This window comes from Entelurus aequoreus, linkage group LG21 (assembly GCF_033978785.1).
Source record: "Entelurus aequoreus isolate RoL-2023_Sb linkage group LG21, RoL_Eaeq_v1.1, whole genome shotgun sequence".
NCBI lineage: Eukaryota > Metazoa > Chordata > Actinopteri > Syngnathiformes > Syngnathidae > Entelurus > Entelurus aequoreus.
In genome coordinates this window covers 25,549,412-25,569,110 of record NC_084751.1, presented here as the reverse complement: position 1 = coordinate 25,569,110, position 19,699 = coordinate 25,549,412, and the positions used below count along the sequence as shown (strand labels likewise).

General features: G+C 38.5%; 1 protein-coding gene across 6 annotated transcripts in view; it reads left to right on the top strand.

Annotated features, from left to right (window-relative positions):
- The window catches only part of ptpn13 (protein tyrosine phosphatase non-receptor type 13), a 157,392-nt gene that overhangs the window by 99,082 nt on the left and 38,611 nt on the right, over positions 1-19,699 (top strand). For 3 of the 6 annotated variants that reach the window (XM_062031277.1, XM_062031276.1, XM_062031273.1), the window contains 5 exons: positions 3,398-3,864; positions 7,493-7,624; positions 13,441-13,534; positions 17,734-17,819; positions 17,901-18,057. In XM_062031277.1, coding sequence (XP_061887261.1) covers positions 3,398-3,864; positions 7,493-7,624; positions 13,441-13,534; positions 17,734-17,819; positions 17,901-18,057 — 936 coding nt within the window. The remainder of the gene's footprint in view (positions 1-3,397; positions 3,865-7,492; positions 7,625-13,440; positions 13,535-17,733; positions 17,820-17,900; positions 18,058-19,699) is intronic. The other 3 variants (XM_062031274.1, XM_062031279.1, XM_062031278.1) reach the window with 2 other exon arrangements.

The following is a 19,699-nucleotide window of genomic DNA, read 5'->3' as shown; positions in this document are numbered from 1 at the left end:
ATATGTTTTTCAACATTAAGAGAGCCCTTTGGACATGAAATAACACCCTTAAAGGGAAACTGCACTTTTTGGGGATGTTGCTCATCATTCACAATCCTTATGTAAGACAAGAACACATATCTTTTTTTTATTTTTTTTAAATTATTTTAACTTGTAAATAAATGCTAGCAAAGTCTGCTAACAATTGAGCTAATCACAGACGTCATTGCGTCTATCGCGCTTATAAACCCAATTAAAAAACATTCAAAAAGCGCCAACAATACTCCACTTACATGTTGTTACCTGAATATTGACCAAGTATTAGTGATATTGTTATTATAAGTGAAACCTTAAGGACCTACTTTTAGTGGCGCATTAATCACAGAGCGGTAATTAGCAAATGCTGCTGTATTGACATCATCAGCTGCTCTCTGGCCTGAGAGTTGGTGAAAGTTAATTCTGGATTATAAATCATACCTCTCATCTGCATAGTTAAAGTATGTGGCCATAAACCGAGATAATGGCTAACTTTGACAGCCAACTTAGACCCGTAGATGGCTAGAAAAACACGAAAAGACACTAGTTTGCAGTCACCTTTTTTTTATACCTTCGTGAGGATTGTGATTCATTCTTTATCTAAATAGGAATATATGAATATCCTATCAGTCGACATCCCATTGAGAGCAGACATTGTACATTAAGTGTTTGTTTTATTATGTTTGTTGGCTCTCACAAAGTCTGCCTTGAGTTGTCAGTGTTGTCATCGAAGGAAAAAGTTAGTGTCTAGGAAATTCATGCGCCACCGTACGCTTAAGATAAACAAAATACGTAAATATTACGTGTTATTATGAATGTGCCTGTTACTACATTACATATATGTAGTAACAGTAATATACAGGATATATGTAAAGCCTTGATGTTTTTTTAAGCACTTTATAGGCAGAACAGAGCGACTCACATTGGTTCCATTGTTTGCTAACTTTTGCTAATGTTTATTTACGACTTAGAATGCATAAAAAAAGAAAAACGTGTGTGCTTATCATACTGAATGATTGTGAATGACAGGCAACATTCTGGAAAAAAAATGCAGTTCCCTTTTAATTCACCTTTTCAGTCTTTTAATCCAATATAGTAATGCTCGTTGAAGCTGAGCCAATCAGTGGCCACGATATAGAACATAGCGCTCTGATTGGTTTGGTCTCCTCCAGTGCCCAATACTACTGTAGTATTGATCTTTTTTTTTTACTTAGCCATTTGTATGCTTTAAAATGCTTAATTTAGGACCAAAAAGTTAGAATATGCTTTAAAAAAATATAAGATAATATCCCCCAAAAAAATATGCGACGTGTTGAAGCTGCAATATTTGAAGTGCGATGTGGAGAGGGACGAGTGTAGTCATATATTTTGGTCAATACAATAGGGTTAGGGAAATCATTGTTGCAAATTATTTTTTCCTTCCATCCATCCATTTTCTACCGCTTGTCCCTTTCGGGGTTGTGGCCAGGCTAAAAGAAAATCTCTTTGAAAATCTGTTTTTGTCCAAAGACTTTGACGTACACTACCGTTCAAAAGTTTGGGGTCACATTGAAATGTTCTTATTTTTGAAGGAAAAGCACTGTACTTTTCAATGAAGATAACTTTAAACTAGTCTTAACTTTAAAGAAATACACTCTATACATTGCTAATGTGGTAAATGACTATTCTAGCTGCAAATGTCTGGTTTTTGGTGCAATATCTACATAGGTGTATAGAGGCCCATTTCCAGCAACTATCACTCCAGTGTTTTAATGGTACAATGTGTTTGCTCATTGGCTCAGAAGGCTAATTGATGATTAGAAAACCCTTGTGCAATCATGTTCACACATCTGAAAACAGTTTAGCTCGTTACAGAAGCTACAAAACTGACCTTCCTTTGAGCAGATTGAGTTTCTGGAGCATCACATTTGTGGGGTCAATTAAACGCTCAAAATGGCCAGAAAAAGAGAACTTTCATCTGAAACTCGACAGTCTATTCTTGTTCTTAGAAATGAAGGCTATTCCACAAAATTGTTTGGGTGACCCCAAACTTTTGAATGGTAGTGTAGGTGTTGACTTTGACAAGATGTTGGGTTTTTTTTTTTTTTTAAACTGTCAGAAAACACAGGGTTTGTTGGTTTGCAAGATTATGCAAAAACACAAAAAGAAAAATAAACTTTGTAAAAATGTTATTTGCGCCAATGCAAAAAAGAACATTTGTTCAATTTATATTGAGCCAATGAGCAAACACATTGTACCATTAGAACACTGGAGTGATAGTTGCTGGAAATGGGCCTCTATACACCTATGTATATATTGCACCAAAAACCAGACATTTGCAGCTAGAATAGTCATTTACCACATTAGCAATGTATAGAGTGTATTTCTTTAAAGCTAAGACTAGTTTAAAGTTATCTTCATTGAAAAGTACAGTGCTTTTCCTTCAAAAATAAGGACATTTCAATGTGACCCCAAACCCCCAAACCTTTGAACGGTAGTATATATATATGTGTGTGTATATATTAATATATATATATATATATATATATATATATATATATATATATATATATATATATATATATATATATATATATATTTATATATTTATATATACACTACCGTTCAAAAGTTTGGGGTCACCCAAACAATTTTGTGCAATAGCCTTCATTTCTAAGAACAAGAATAGACTGTCGAGTTTCAGATGAAAGTTATTTTTTTCTGGCCATTTTGAGCGTTTAATTGACCCCACAAATGTGATGCTCCAGAAACTCAATCTGCTCAAAGGAAGGTCAGTTTTGTAGCTTCTGTAACGAGCTAAACTGTTTTCAGATGTGTGAACATGATTGCACAAGGGTTTTCTAATCATCAATTAGCCTTCTGAGCCAATGAGTAAACACATTGCACCATTAGAACACTGGAGTGATAGTTGCTGGAAATGGGCCTCTATACACCTATGTATATATTGCACCAAAAACCAGACATTTGCAGCTAGAATAGTCATTTACCACATTAGCAATGTATAGAGTGTATTTCTTTAAAGTTAAAACTAGTTTAAAGTTATCTTCATTGAAAAGTACAGTGCTTTTCCTTCAAAAATAAGGACATTTCAATGTGACCCCAAACTTTTGAACGGTAGTGTATATATAAATTGACCTTCAATGTTTGCAGTTATATTTGTTTGCCACTTTTTTGGGGTCAAATGGGACAGTGACCCACAATGTCAAGCAGATTGCGCCATTATAAATTAACATTTGTGTTCTGTGGTAGTTGACACCACTGTAATGTGCAATACTGCTATCTCCAGGAACTACTAACCAGCCTCACAGAAGTGAACTACCTTATTTTCCACTTATTTCTAAACTATCTGGCTGTTCTTAATGTTTGTTTTTTATTTATCTAGAGTCTCCATCAGGCTGTAGTCCAACCAAGACCAAGTTGGCACTACCAGCAAAAAAGCGTCAAGAACTGGAGGTTCCCATAGAGATGCACACATCAACAGTGCGCTCCATCCCTCAATTGTGCAGGTCTGGCTCTTCATCACCCACTCTCCCCGCTGCCAATCAACCCAACGACGCCCTGGGCTCTCAGCTCTCTTCTGGAGACATCCCCAGGTCTATCCCAACCATAATACAACCCTCTTCTAGTCAAGTCCAGCTGTGCCTCGAAAGAGCGAATAACACATTTGAGTCGGTCGGCCAAGATCCTCGACCAGAAGTCGCATTGGATCCTCCGCCGCCAGCGTTGCCACCCAAAACCAGGAAGACTAAAGTCTTGGAGGTTCCTAAGATTTTGGAGCCTGACGGGGGAGATTCAGACATGGATGAGGAGAGTCTCTCCAATAATCAGGACACAGTAAAGGTCAAAAAGGTACTTTGCATTTTATTGATTGATATTGAAATGAACATATTAAATGAAGAGTTTAGAATAGTGTAAAATTGATTGTTGATTAATCACTTTTTTAAACAATTGAGGCTAAACGGTGTGCACTACTTGGCTGCAACCACCATTGGCACTGTCCATGCCCTCTCTAGTTGTTAGAACATGGCCGTCCATAATTTTTCCACTGAGAGCAACATACTGAAAAATCTATGAATGCAGTGGGCAATTTTGCCAAAACCAGTATAATGTAGATACGATGAGAAGTTTGTATATTATATAATATTATTAGTGCTATCAAATAAATAATAATTTTAAAATAAGATTAATCACATTTTCGAATTATGATTAATCATGACTGTCCATCATCCATCCATCCATTTTTTCTACTGCTTGTCCCTGCTGGCTTCCTCCCCTCCAAAGACATGCACCTGGGGATTACTGATTGGCAACACTAAATTGGCCCCAGTGTGTGAATGTGAGTGTGAATGTTGTCTATCTGTTTTGGCCGTGCGATGAGGTGGCGACTTGTCCAGGGTGTACTCTGATCACAGTAAATTACTTGCTTTCACATTTTACACCAACTTAAAAGAAGACCCGAATATTTTTACATAAATGCAATTATATTGTCCGAATGTCATACACCAACATTTAAAAAAAATGTTTTAATAAATTTACGTAATTTATTTGCTCAAAACTTGGTAACATTATTATCTAAAGTCCCATCTGGGTGTATTTTGAAGCGAATGTGTCACTGGGAATCTTTGCACTGATGTATGCATTGACCTGATCAATGACCGTATAACAACCCACTCTGCCTTTCAGGTAGCCATCCTTGGTTGAAGTAAAGAAGCATGCACGGTAAAAATAAATTGGGTGATTAATGGTTGAAACATGATTAATGCAATATTTTTTTGTTTACTAGTTAAAATGTACAGCCTTAAAGCATCATTTAAAAAAAAAAATCTGATTAATCACATTTTTGAATTTAGATTAATCATGATTAATCATAGGTTATCCAATCCAAAATATAGCACATTAAAACAACAAAATTGTTTCCAAAGTGCTGCACAAAAAATTTAAAACACGATTCAAATACTATCTAAAAACAATATAAAAAATAAATATGATTAAAAACAATTTTAAAGGGTAAAACCAATTAAAACAATAAATAGAAATACAAATTTAAAAACACAGAGGACCACACAACTCACCTAGTGTTAAAAGCCAGAGAATAAAAGTGGGTCTTAAGAAGAGACTTAAAACACTCCACTGTGGGAGCAGTTGGAACATGGAGGGGCAGAGTGTTCCAGAGCTTAGGGCCGACCACAGAGAAGGCCCTGTCTCCCCTGGTTTTAAGTCTCGTCTGGGGCACCACAAGCTGGAGCTGGCTCTCGGACCTCAGAACACGCGCAGGAGTGTAAATTTGGATGAGGTCCGAGATATAATGAGGTGCCAGTCCATGCAAAGCTTTAAAACCAAACAGCAATTTAGAATCAATTCTAAAATTGCCAGTGCAAAGTCTCAAGAATAGGGGTTATATGCTCACGTTTCCTGGCCCCTGTTAAAAGTCGTGCTGCCACGTTCTGGACTAACTGCAACCGGGAGAGAGCTTTTTGGCTAATGCCAGCATAAAATGCTTTGCAGTAGTCCAGGCGACTTGAAATAAAATTGTTCAAAAAGGTTAAAAGATAAAAACGGTTTTACTTTTGCTAAAAGACGAAAATGATAAAAACACGATTTTAAAACGCCATTGACTTGTTTGTCAACTTTAAAATCACTGTCTATAGTGACGCCAAGGTTGGTGACTTTGGGATGCACATCATTTTGCAATGGTCCCAAGTCAGTGAGGGCCGGACCAAAAACTAAAATTTCCGTTTTTCCCTCATTCATTATAAAAAAATTGTGGTCTAACCAAGCCTTGACATGGCATAGACAGTTTAGAAGGGGTGTCAGGGGGCCGTGGCCTTTTGAAATCGGCATATAAATTTGGCAGTCGTATGCATAAAAATGATAAGACACTCCATGCCTCTTAAAAATCCCTCCAAGAGAGAGGAGATAAAGAGCTAACAGGATTGGGCCCAGAAAAATCCCTGGGGGACACCACAGTAAAGCGGAGCAGAAGAAGGGGTGGCGTCCCCCAGCCTGACAGAGAAGGACCTCTCTGACAGGTAAGATCTGAACCACTCCAATGCAGTCCCCCAGACACCCACACATTTTTTTTTTAGGCGGTCTAAAAGAATTGTGTGGTCGACTGTGTCAAAGGCAGCTGTGAGATCTAAAAGCACTAAAATGACAGAGCTGCCACAATCAGACATTAAAGCAAGTCATTAAAAACTTTTAAAAGTGCAGATTCAGTACTGTGCAAAGCTTTGTATCCAGACTGAAATGGATCTAAAGTGCTATTTTCATCTAATAAAGGCTGCAGTTGCGCCAAAACGCATTTTATTAAACACAGGTTATTACTCGCTTGCATAATTTAAATAACTTAAAAACCCCACAATGCAATTTTATTGTCAGAATGTCATACAGGAAAACATTTTTAAACATGTTACTTGAATGCACATAATTTATCTGCTCAAAACAGTTTTGATTTACCAGTCTGGGTACATCTTTAAAAAGATTTTACATGATTACTCACATGAATTAACTCGTTATTTTTGACAGCCTTAATAATATATGTCATATAAATAAATGTCATGTATACTGCAGTTTTGAAGAAAAAACACCCTGCATGTCCGCTTTGTTTTAAAGGCAACAAAGCATCATTAAAGTTAAAGTACCAATGATTGTCACACACACACTAGGTGTGGTGAAATTTTTGTCCTCTGCATTTGACCCATGCCCTTGATCACCCCCTGGGAGGTGAGGGGAGCAGTGGGCAGCAGCGGTGCCGCGCCCGGGATACATTTTTGGTGATTTAACCCCCAATTCCAACCCTTAATGCTGAGTGCCAAGCAGGGAGGTAATGGGTCCCATTTGACTCGGTCGGGGTTTGAACTCACAACCTACCGATCTCAGGGCGGACACTCTAACCACTAGGCCACTGAGTAGGTACTAGGCCACCGAGTAGGTACTAGGCCACTGAGTAGGTACTAGGCCACTGAGTAGGTACTAGGCCCCTGAGTAGGTTATATCACTTATTAATACCCACATTTTAATATGTGTTACTGATTGACTGGTTAACTGATTGTCTTGATTTTCCTTTAAGTAGTTTGCAATCTTTATAAGCAAACTGAATCAGCAGAGCCTAAGGCAAGTAGTGCACTCCATTTTGACTCAATATGTCCATCCCTCATCCACATATGTGCATCTGTTATTCTTGTGCCACCTGCCTGCTACAACTAATTACGTGTTTGTTATCACCTGTGCCTCTCATTGAATCTCGAATATCAATGCGAGGCTTTTTATTACATGTACAAAAACTGCATGTCAGCCTCTTCCACCACCTCCTCTCTCTCTCTCTCTCTCCACCTCCTCTCTCTCTGTCTCTCTCTCTCTCTTTCTTTCTTTCTCACTCTGTCTATCACTCTCTGTCTCTCTCTCTCTCTCTCTGTCTGTCTCGCTGCATGTTCCAGCTTGTACTAATTCAACGTCATGCCCTCTTCTCTGTTTGCAGGACAACAACATGGAAATGTTAAATGGTATTGCCCCGGGGGTCAATAGTCTCCACCCCGGGGAACTATTTGACATTGTGCTGTCGAAAAAAGACAGCAGCCTGGGCATAAGTGTCACGGTACTGTTCGGCAAGGTTTTCACGCTCTCTTTCTTTGACCCGTTCCCCCCTCCCTCATCATCTCATTGCACTGATGTTGATTGGGTTGTCTGTCTGCTGGGTTTGGCTTGCTTTGCCGATTGGAGTTAAATCTGGAAGTGCTTGTTGGGAACTTGGTTCTTTCATTCACTTTGCATGCTATGTTTTTGTATACTAAAATGCTTATTCAATGCAATATTGTAAAAATTTCAAACCAGAGCAGCACTTAGTGACTAATTTAGCTCCATTTATTTTAAGCTTTATTCACGATCTTAATGCTTGGTATGGGCTCATTTATTTATATAACACGTACTATTCAACTACATACTGTGTCTTTGTAACTATTCTAATTGTAGTAGTATATCATGAAATAATATTATACTACTAAATTGCACATCATAACTAATTGAGAGCTAAAGAGAAATTACTCACATTGTCTGCAGTAATTTATGTATGTGTATAGATACAAGTATAGCCAAATCACATACATTGATTAAATTAATAGAAATTCATCAAAAAGAGATATAATACGCCTACACAATTTTTATAGTCTTCCAAATCTGCATGTCGTATATCCTTAAATAGTGGCCTTTCCTTATCTACTTAAACACATAAACAATTTTGAGCTGGTATTACTTTTAAGAGGGTGGCACACTCACTGGCTGTATTGACACTATGTATGGGCACTGAAACCCGGTTCCGTAATATCACCGGTGCCGACTTAAACAGTAGTACCCAGACCGAAAAAAGAAGAAGCTCTGTGTGCTAAGTGAATGCAGACTCAGCCCCCTGCAACAAGTGCTGGGTGGTGATATTGTGCAAGTAACTTCTTGTAAGTAATGTAGTGTCTTGACAGAAGCATAGTCTGATGCCCTTTTTAAACTTTATTACCGACCTTTAAGGAATTTTGCCAATCGTTCCCAATTCTTTTAAGAGACAAAAGACACACAAGTATTCTTGTTTTGTTTTGCATTCTAACACGTAAAAATCGGCTTGTTGTAGGTGGCTAGCAATGCAGCTAATGGGAGAAATCCGTTCTGCCTCTAAATCACTTTAAAATGCATCCAAAAACCGCCAGCGATACTTCATTTATGTTCCGTAACCTGTATAATAACCAAGCTGTAGCGATATTGTTATTGTAAGAGCGAATACTGAAGAACTCTTTTTTTTAGCGTAGTAAGACATCGCTTGCGACGGCATGCTGCAGCATTAGCAAGAGGAAAGCTCGCTTCTGTGTCAGCAGTTGAATGGTTTGTAATGCACAACACAATGCAATAGGACACCAATCTTTACTGACTGAAAAACATGAACACTCATATTACAGTATCTGTAAAACATTAGCCCACATTTCATGTTTTGTCTGTACACAGCTAGACAGTGTATGTAGTTATACTTACAAACTTGATGTGCTGCATTTATCATGATCAATATTATAGTGACTTACTCCATGGACAGTTTGGTCAAGCTGGCCGGGGACATTTCCGTTTTTCCCACTGCAGTGTTTGTTAGCACAAACAGTTTATCTTTCATTGTTATGCAGTTTTTTGACCAGTGTCCTCCTCGCCAGGTACAAAAAGCCTTTCCATCAATATTACCATTGTGTGCCACTCCATTTCTGCCGGCATAACTTGGCGCCAAGCTCCACATTTACACACCACCCTCCACCTTTCTTTGTGCTCGCTCAGCTTCTATAAACAGTAGTTCATAATCCATATATTCAGCTTATTTGTTGTGGGAAGAAGGTAGTGCGTTGCTATGAGCACTATAATCAATGTGCCCAGGAAAGACATTTTGGTATGCTTAAAATGACCAAAATACGGTAAATGTTGTAGATATTACTTATTGTTTTGTGTCTATTGCTACATTATATATATACCTACAGCATATATATAAAACGTTGATGGAGGGTTGTGAAGTTGTTTTACAGAATTGTGATGGCAACATAGGTGACTCCCATTAGCTGCAATGTTAGCCGCATCTTGCCAGCGTTTTTTTTTTTTAACTTTAGAATCCTAAAAAAAACCATGTTTGTTTTTGTCTTTTATATTGATTGTGAATGATAGGCAACATTCCAAAAACTTGTGGTTCCCATTTAACACACCAACAGCCACCCTCTTAACGTCGTTAGGGACAAATACAGCTAGCAAGGTTGCATTCAGGAACACCGGGAATTTTGACTATCAAACATTACAACTCGAAGAAGTTCTTTTTTTGCACGTTCCGTATTGCTGCAATAATTATGACAATTTGGTGCAGATTTTAGTTCTTTTTTTTAACGTATTACTTTGGTATCGTTTAATTTATGTCATTGGAGTATTTAAATTACTAGTCTGTTCAACTTGAATGTCACAAAATTTCAAAAATATTAAGATGCATTTTCTTTTTTTCTTTTTTTTACGTTTGGGCACTGTTTAAGCACCAGTTTTGTTTTTTAAAGGGTTTCTATTATCATTTTTTTCTCCATTTAAAACACTTTCTTATGTTCTACATAACATGTAAAGATGGTTCTTTTGTCAAAATTTTGCATGGATTATGTTTTAAAGATCGTCTTCAATCCACTTTCTAAGCTTCTCTTCAGGATGCGGCGGTCTTATTTGCGTGTCTCCACTTTGACTCGTCTTCCCCCTGCCAGCCATGTTGTAGTTTTTAGCGCTTCTGTATGGAGTCTGCTGACAGATATAAGTTAGAACTATATTCTACTTTGTATTAGAAATGGCAACTGCGAAGGACGCATGTGCATGTACGAGTCAGTCTGACCCACAAAAGGAATATAGAGAGAAAGAAGGAACTTAGTGACTTCAACTTTGGACTACATTGGCGGACTCGCGCAAAGCTCTTTGGGTAAATTTCTATCATATACTGAATGGAGATATCCGCTGGCGTGATATGTTGGAAAAACGTCACAAATTGGGCAAACGTCTTGTTTGGAGGAACGATGAATTAAGGCAAGATTGTTTTATAAATATCTTTGCAATGCCTCCATAGGTTGATTAAAATTTTTTGCGATCCATGCACATCCCAAATACACAAAAACGGGTACCAAAAGGTAAGAAAAGTTGGTTTTGCATAGTAGGTCCCCTTTAAAAGTACCAATTTGGCACTATTATTGGTTAAAATGTAAACGATACCCACCCCTAGTATTGACATTACACTGATATTGCTTGGATGTTATATAACAGCACCATCTGCTGGATTAAAGGAGTCGCTACATATGACCTGCAAATAAAATTAATAAACAATATATTTTTTTAACTGCAGAAAGTAGTATTAAATATGCATCTGTGGTCATTGAGCCAAATAGTAAACACTAAACAGAAAAAGACCTTTACCTTATTTGGCGCTATTAGATCAAAATGATCTCGCACTTGGGAACTTTTCCTCTTAGTTAAAGGGGACGAAAACCAATGACAAACACAAACACCATGCCCCTCCGACTTCGGTGAGCAGAAAGAAGCGCTTCCTGATAAACACTGTTTGGTGCTCACAGTCAAATGATACAGCAGTTCTATCGGTAATAAATGATAAATGGGTTATACTTGTATAGCGCTTTTCTACCTTCAAGGTAATCAAAGCGCTTTGACAGTATTTCCACATTCACCCATTCACACACACATTCACACACTGATGGAGGGAGCTGCCATGCAAGGTGCTACCAGCACCCATCAGGAGCAAGGATGAAGTGTCTTGCCCAAGGACACAACGGACTCGACTAAATAAAAGCCAAGGACCCTACCGGTCCATGGCGAAAATATTACCAAAAGAAAAATATACATTAATATGTCATCAGTGACACCCTCATCCGGAGAGTGGCCAACAGACCGGCCAACAGGCACACATTTTAACCCCTGAACAGGCCCGCATGCCTCACTTTTCTCTCTTCAGCCACACACCGAGCACGGTCGTACACCTTACCCGCTCGTCTCGCAAACGCGCGTGGCATGACACTCGTGATTTAGGGCTATATAAGTAAACATTGAAATGAAATGACGTGCACAAAAATCATTAAGCTGCAACAATTCATTATGGCTGACAGCTGCATCAGACATTTTATAGCATCCAACGTCAAACAACTCTTCCCTCAACCACGGGTCCACGGCAATCATCGCTCGCCTGCGAGGGGAAGGTAACAAGCTAAATACAAAAGTCCGGGAACATTGCTCCAAAGTATGGATTTTGGGTTGATTTTTTGTGCATACAAAAGTAAAACATTGACATGTGCAAAAACAGTAATATATGATAAAACAAGTTCTCTCTTTATCAAACAGGAAAAAGCCGCCACGTGCACAGCTGATTTTACTCCTTGCGGCGCTGACGTAAACTGATTCTCATCCTTAATATGACCATAGGATGAACAAATACACTATGGTACTAAGACTATAGTGGCCATAAACAGTTAGCTTCTTCAGCTGGGGTCCCCAAAGTGCGGCACAGGGGCCATCTGTGGCTTGCGACTCTTTAGTCATTGGCCTTAGGCACTTTACAAAAAAAAGACACCAGCAAAAATTGGGAAAACAGTAAAATGCAAAATGAGGAAAAGAACTAAATGCTGACATCAGCTAATAATAGCAACACAAAGCTTTGTCTTTAAAAACAACACAAAAATGTAATTAAATAAACAGGGTTAGATCTTGCTCTACATAAACAGTCCTGGCCACTATTTGAGAAAATGCTGCATTTTATTTTTTAATAGTTAGAGTGACAAATTATTTTACTTTTTAACTGATTAATATTGCATGCCATAGATCTGGGGCCGTACTTATCAAGCTTCTTAGAATTACTCCTAAGAAGTCTGCTAAGAGTTGACTTCAGAGTAAATAAATTATTCGCTGAAAGCTGCACTTAAAAGTTAGTTATCAAGCGTCTTACTCACACTTTCAGCGAAGTGTAGGACTGAATCTTAAGTGTCACACTCAGAGCTGAATTACGACATTACTATGTGCCGTAAACGGAATTTTAGGTGACGTCATTTCTGTGTCCATAGAAATGACCAATCACGGAATGGAATCCCTTGTCTAAGAATAAAGAAATATCTTGGAAATATTTAAGTGGACAATGGGAGTGTATATTTTGACAATAAACTACAAAATAATACCAAACAAACTAGTACCCGCCGGCACTCACGCTACCGCTCCCTCTCTTCTATCGCCCACACACTCACTGACGTCACTCACCTCACGGCCACACACATACGCTACTGTCTTAACATTTTCTTTCCAATTCATTAATTAGGGAACTAATTTGAAACTGGTGTGGGTGACTCTATATATACTAGCCCACTGCAGACACATGCAGAAATCAACAAGGAATGGAAAAGTATTAAATCTGTGACAAAAATAATATCCGCTCTGTCTAAACGATACCGTTTGATCAGCTGCTCGTCATCAAAAAAAAAAACAACATTGTTCCGTTCCCTGAACGTTCGCGCACGTCTCTCTCGCCTCAGTGCCATCCCCTGCTGGCAACTCCTAACCACTTAAGACACCTCTGAAGGTCTCTTAAATATCGTGGAGAGTAGGAGTGATTCTTAGACTTAAGAACGTTGATAAAAAGCTTTTATTCTTAAGTTTGAGAGTAGGACTAAATTTCGCAAATTCTCAGGACTTAAGTGTAAAATGGCACTCTAAGAAGCTTGATAAGTACGGCCCCTGGTCTGATGTTGAATCAAAGCATATAGTAATGAGAAAGCATAAATACTTTTTACTTCAGTAGGCCTACATAACCACACACACCCATCCATCCCCATGCAAATTAATTACCAGTATTGTCTTTGACTAATGAGTGTTTAAACTGTAGCTTTCCTTTTTTCCCAAAAGGGGGGCGTGAACACAACTATTCAGCACGGAGGCATCTACGTGAAGGCCATTATGCCAGAAGGTGCTGCAGAGCTTGACGGAAGGATACAGAAAGGTAAGCAATGTTGTAAATAACCAAGACCAGGGGCTTTATTTATAAAACTGTGCATGTGTTGGACTATCAATGAAGGAAGATAAAGACGGCACCTTCAAAGAAGAAGGCGATATTTTCAGATTGGTGCTTATATTGAGGCGTTCCGTAACGATATTATTTTTGGAGGGCTACGTAACCTCAATAAAAATAATTGGAAGTTGAATGTGAATATTTGACTAATCGCAGTGTCTGCTCCACTGTGAGTGAGAACTGTTGATGAGATTAAAAAAAACATGTGCATGTTTAATCCCACAATTTGCCAAGTCTTTGTCCAAAGGATTTTCGTATTTATTATTTATGTGATTTATTTTGTCACGTAATGTAAAGCAGACATTCTGTTTCCTGACACAAGTAGTAATCATGACCATTATTTCAAGCTCTTGTGGCCAATTGGCACGCATAAAAGATCATTTCAAGATATTATTGGCACAATAAATGTGTTTTTTTATTTCATAAAATATATAGGTGGTAATAATAGTTATATTCATTAGATTAGATTAATGAATCACATTTTGGAATTTTGGTTAATCATGATTAATCACAGGCGATCACTCGCTAGAATAATTAAAATTTGCATTAAAAAGACTCCAATATTTGTACACAAATACAACTACCGGTATATTGTCAGAATGTCATCCAGGAACGTTTTACTTAATTGCATGTCATTTATTGGCACAAAACTTGGTAACTGTTTTATATCAAGTTCTTTCAGGCTATATTTTGGTGTGAAATTTGCCAGCGAGCACACCAGTCGGAGTCGCCTCACTCATTGTTGTACTGACGTACGCATTAATCTTATCATTGACCCTATAGCAAGAACGTAAAAGAGCTTGTACGGTCAAAATAAGTTGCATGATTCATCTAAGTGTGTACGTGTTTATTGCAATCATTTTTTGTGATTAATTACACAAGTTAAAATGTTATTTCGACAGCCCTGACACAGGGACTGTTCATGTTGCGCAAGATCCAAACATTTGCACTTCAACCACGTCTACAATGCTAAATATATCCTGTGGTATACCTCAGGGATCAATACTAGGACCTAAATTATTCAATCTCTATATAAATGACATTTGTAAAGTTACAAAAGATTTAAAGTTAGTATTATTTGCGGATGATACAACAGCGTTTTGCTCAGGAGAGAACACACAGAAGCTAATACAAATAATAACAAAAGAAATTAACAAATTAAAAAGATGGTTTGACAAAAACAGACTATCGTTGAATCTCAGTAAAACTAAGATAATGCTATTTGGTAACAGTAGAAGGGAAAGTCAAACTCAAATACAAATAGATGGAGTAGAAATTGAAAGAGTAAATGAAACTAAATTTCTAGGTATAATGATTGATGATAAATTGAACTGGAAATCTCATGTAAAAAATATACAACATAAGGTAGCGAGAAACACATATATAATGAATAAAGCAAAACATGTTCTAGACCAGGGGTCGGCAACCCGCGGCTCCGGAGCCGCATGCGGCTCCTTGACCACGCTGATGCGGCTCAGCTACATGCATGCCGACCCCCTCGATTTTCCCAGGAGACTTATGGATGTCAGTGTCTCTCATAGACTACTCCCAGGGAAAAATAATCCTATTAACACTCTAATTACTATATAAAGGGCGTGCCCTAATTGTACTGCAGTAATTGTCCTCTATAGCATTTACTTACAGCGTGCCAGGCCAGCCACATGTTGTATGTTGTTATTACTTGCTCACACAGGAGACAGCAAAGCATAGTTACTCATCAGCCACACAGCTTACACTGACGGTAGCCGTATCAAACAACTTCAACATTGTTACGTTACAAATATGCGCCACACTGTGAACCCACACCAAAAAAGAATGAAAAACACATTTCTGGAGAACATCCCACTGTAACACAACATAAACACAACACAACCATTACCCATAATCCCATGCAGTCCTAACTCTTCCGGTCTACATTATACACCCCGCTACCACCAAATCCCCCCACACATCAACCCCCCCCCCCTCTTCGTGGTTGGTTGAGCGGAAGAGTTAGGGCTGCATGGGATTCTGGGTATTGGTACCGTCAGTGTAAGATGTGTGGCTGCTGAGTTAGTAGCCTTGCTGTCTCTTACATGAGCAAGCTAAAGCTGCATTCCACTTGTGGCCGAGCAGGTACACTGATTGGGCAGACTGTAGAGGGCGCCAAATGCAGTGTCATCACACTCTGCTATTCGGGAGTCTCCCGGGAAAAATGAGAGGGTTAGCAAGTGTGACGCAAGCGACATTCATCCAAAACTCGCGGGCTGCACTAACATCAAATTCCCACATTATAGTGCGTGCCGGTGCGTGTGTCTGAGACCCCTGGTTAACATAGCACAAAGCATGTAAGCTTTGTATGCGGTGTTTTTCATTTTAAATTTTAAAAACATTTTTGTGGCTCCCATTACTTTCTTTAATGTGTGAAACTTGCCAAAATGGCTCTTTGAGTGGTAAAGGTTGCCGACCCCTGTTCTAGACCAAAAATCACTTCATATTCTCTACTGCTCACTAGTGTTACCATATCTGAGCTACTGTGTAGAAATATGGGGAAATAACTACAAAAGTACACTTCATTCACTAAGGTGTTACAAAAAAGATATAGAGAACATACAAACCCTTTATTTATTGAATCAAAAATACTGAAATTTCATGACATAGTGAATTTGCAAACAGCTAAAATTATGCACAAAGCAAACTATAACCTGCTACCCAAGAATATACAACAATTCTTCTCAAAAAAAGAGGAGAAATATAATCTTAGAGAAAAACATAATTTAAAACATTTGTATGCACGTACGACACTTAAGACCTTCAGTATATCAGTATGTGGAATTAAATTATGGAATGGATTAAGCAAAGCAATCAAACAATGTACTAATATGATCCACTTCAAGAAACTCTTCAAACTTAAAGTGTTGACTAAGTACAAAGAAGAAGAACCATGACAAACATTCTTAATTTATTTCATCCATCCATTCATTCATTCTTAAAGTAATCTTACTTATCTCATCATATGAAATATGACTTACTTCACCAATTATTATTATTCAATTATTACTATTATTTATTTTATTGTGATTACTTATGGAGTTTATTGTGAATAAATTGTGAACAGGAAGTGAACAAAAAGTTTTAGCAACTGTTATGTAAAGAAAAGGGGTAGGATTAAATAAGCTCTGCTTCTTCCTACTCCTTTTCGAACATGTTGAAAAGAGAAACTGGAAATTGTGATGTATCATGTTGTATGCTTGCATGTTCGAAATAAACTCAAACTCAAACCCTGTTATAAACTCCCCAAGTCTAAATGTATTTAGGACCGTTAAATGTAAAATGAAATGAAATGTTCTTTAATTGATAGGATGACCATCTAACAAAATATTCTGCTGCAATCCATATGTTTTGGTGTTTAGTCCTATTAAGATGGGTTTTACTGTTTGGCCACACGTAAAGTCAAGGACGCACCTTCCAACCTATTAATACATTTTTATTACTCAATTTTTAAAGTGACAAAATAAACAATACTTCATTGACTACACTAGCAATAATATGACTACATGTACAATAGAACTACATTAATACAGCTCTTTATTTTGATATTAAGGCTCTGATAAATAAATATACAACCCATCCAGAATGTATTCCATAGTTCACAGACCGTGATGAAAAAGACAGATTATTCAGATATAGTTCTCTTAATGTGTTATTTTACGGTTCCCAACCATCATGGTCCTAGTTTCCCCATTACTCTTATGTCGTTTGTTGTACCCAATGTACTGGCTAGATCATGTAAATATATAAAACTAAGCTTCACAAAACAGTCTAAAACTTTAAAAATGTGATAAATTGTATTTTTTTAATATTTGACAGTGATGCCGGCGAGGAAGACGACTCCCCTCTCTGCGAGGAAATTAAAATGATTTTCTTGAGCACATTTTGAGCCATTTTTTTTTCCTCAGCTTTTAAAAATCTATTAAATGTTCTCTTGTTATCACCTACGTTACAGAGCATGTTAGATGAAGATGTTTTCCTTTTATATTTTTTTCCTCAATCTGCTGCGCCTTCCATGAAGTCTTCTGGCGCCTAATACTTTCGCCCTGTGATGCAATATATGCGCTATTTACCCACTCTGATTTTCATGCCCTTCTCAGGAGATCGCGTGGTGGCCGTCAACGGAAAGTCACTAGAGGGCGCCTCTCACCAACAGGCAGTAGACGTTCTTAGAGACACAGGCCAGGTGAGGATTAAAGATTACAGACGGATCACTGGGGTCTAGTTAGCTGATTTAAAACCAACAACAACCTCCTCCACTTTTCAGACTGTGCATTTGTTGCTCGAGAAAGGTCACTCGCCTACAGAACGGGTCCACGCTCCACTCACGCCTCAGTGCACGCTGTTGAATGGGAGGGTTGTCCGAGAGCAGAGCACGGGCAAAATTCTTAGGGACAAGCAGGATTACAGCTTTTTAACACCAGGTATGCTCACAACCACTGGCTTCAATGGTGCTCCTGGGTGAGACCCCCAGTATGACCTAATGAAATAAATAGTGGTTGAGGTTGATGGCCACCTGTTCTTTGTGTGTTTTCTAAGATGCTATTAACAAATAAAAGAGCACTTCCCTAAAGAAAGTTGAAGTTTGCCACTGACCATTTATTATGTGATCTAATATTGCCACAATGTGTTGGAGACCCTTGCTCTATGTTTGGGACTCTGTTTGGTGTGTTTGGCGTCGTATCAGGGTGCCTGTATCCCACCTGTGGAGGGCACCAATCTGACCAGAAATGAGCGCTATGCACCAAATAAATATAAATGTTTTTCCCCGCTCATTATTGTGCTGACCCTTAGGGGAAACCCTTCTGGGCAAATGCACATGTTGCCCATTGCTAACACTACCAATTATAACACTTTAAATATTGCAGCTTCACCACATCACATACTTTTTTTAAAGGCCTACTGAAACCCACTACTACCGACCACGCAGTATGATAGTTTATATATCAATGATGAAATCTTAACATTGCAACACATGTCAATACGGCCGGGTTAACTTATAAAGTACAATTTTAAATTTCCCGCTAAACTTCCGGTTGAAAACGTCTATGTATGACGACGTATGTGCGTGACGTTAATCGTTGAAACGGAAGTATTCGGACTCCATTGAATCCAATACAAAAAGCTCTGTTTTCATCTCAAAATTCCACAGTATTCTGGACATCTGTGTTGGTGAATCTTTTGCAATTTGTTTAATGAACAATGAAGACTGCAAAGAAGAAAGTTGTAGGTGGGATCTGTGTATTAGCGGCTGGCTCCAGCAACACAAGCAGGAGGACTTTGACTTGGCTAGCAGACGCGCTATCCGACGCTAGCCGCCAACCGCACGGATGATCGGGTGAGGTCCTTCGTCGCACCGTCGATCGCTGGAACGCAGGTGAGCACGGGTGTTGATGAGCAGATGAGGGCTGGCTGGCGTAGGTGGATAGCTAATGTTTTTAGCATAGCTCTGTGAGGTCCCGTTGCTAAGTTAGCTTCAATGGTGTCGTTAGCAACAGCATTGTTAAGCATCGCCAGGCTGGAAAGCATTAACCGTGTATTTACAGGTCCGTGGTTTAATAGTATTGTTGATTTTCTGTCTATCCTTCCAGTCAGGGGCTTATTTCCTTTGTTTCTATATGCCGTTAAGCCCGATGCTATCACGTTAGCTCCGTAGCTAAAGTGTTTCGCTGATGTATTGTCGTGGAGATAAAAGTCACTGTAAATGTCCTATTTGCGTTCTCGACTCTCTTTTTCAAGAGGATATAGTATCCGAGGTGGTTTAAAATACAAATCTGTGATCCACAATAGAAAAAAGAGAGAGTGTGCAATCCAATGAGCCAGCTTGTACCTAAGTTACGGTCAGAGCGGAAAAAAATACGTCCTGCACTGCACTCTAGTCCTTCACTTTCACGTTCCTCATCCACGAATCTTTCATCCTGGCTCAAATTAATGGGGTAATCGTCGCTTTCTCGGTCCGAATCGCTCTCACTGCTGGTGTAAACAATGGGGAAATGTGAGGAGCCTTTCAACCTGTGACGTCACGCTACTTCCGGTACAGGCAAGGCTTTTTTTTATCAGCGACCA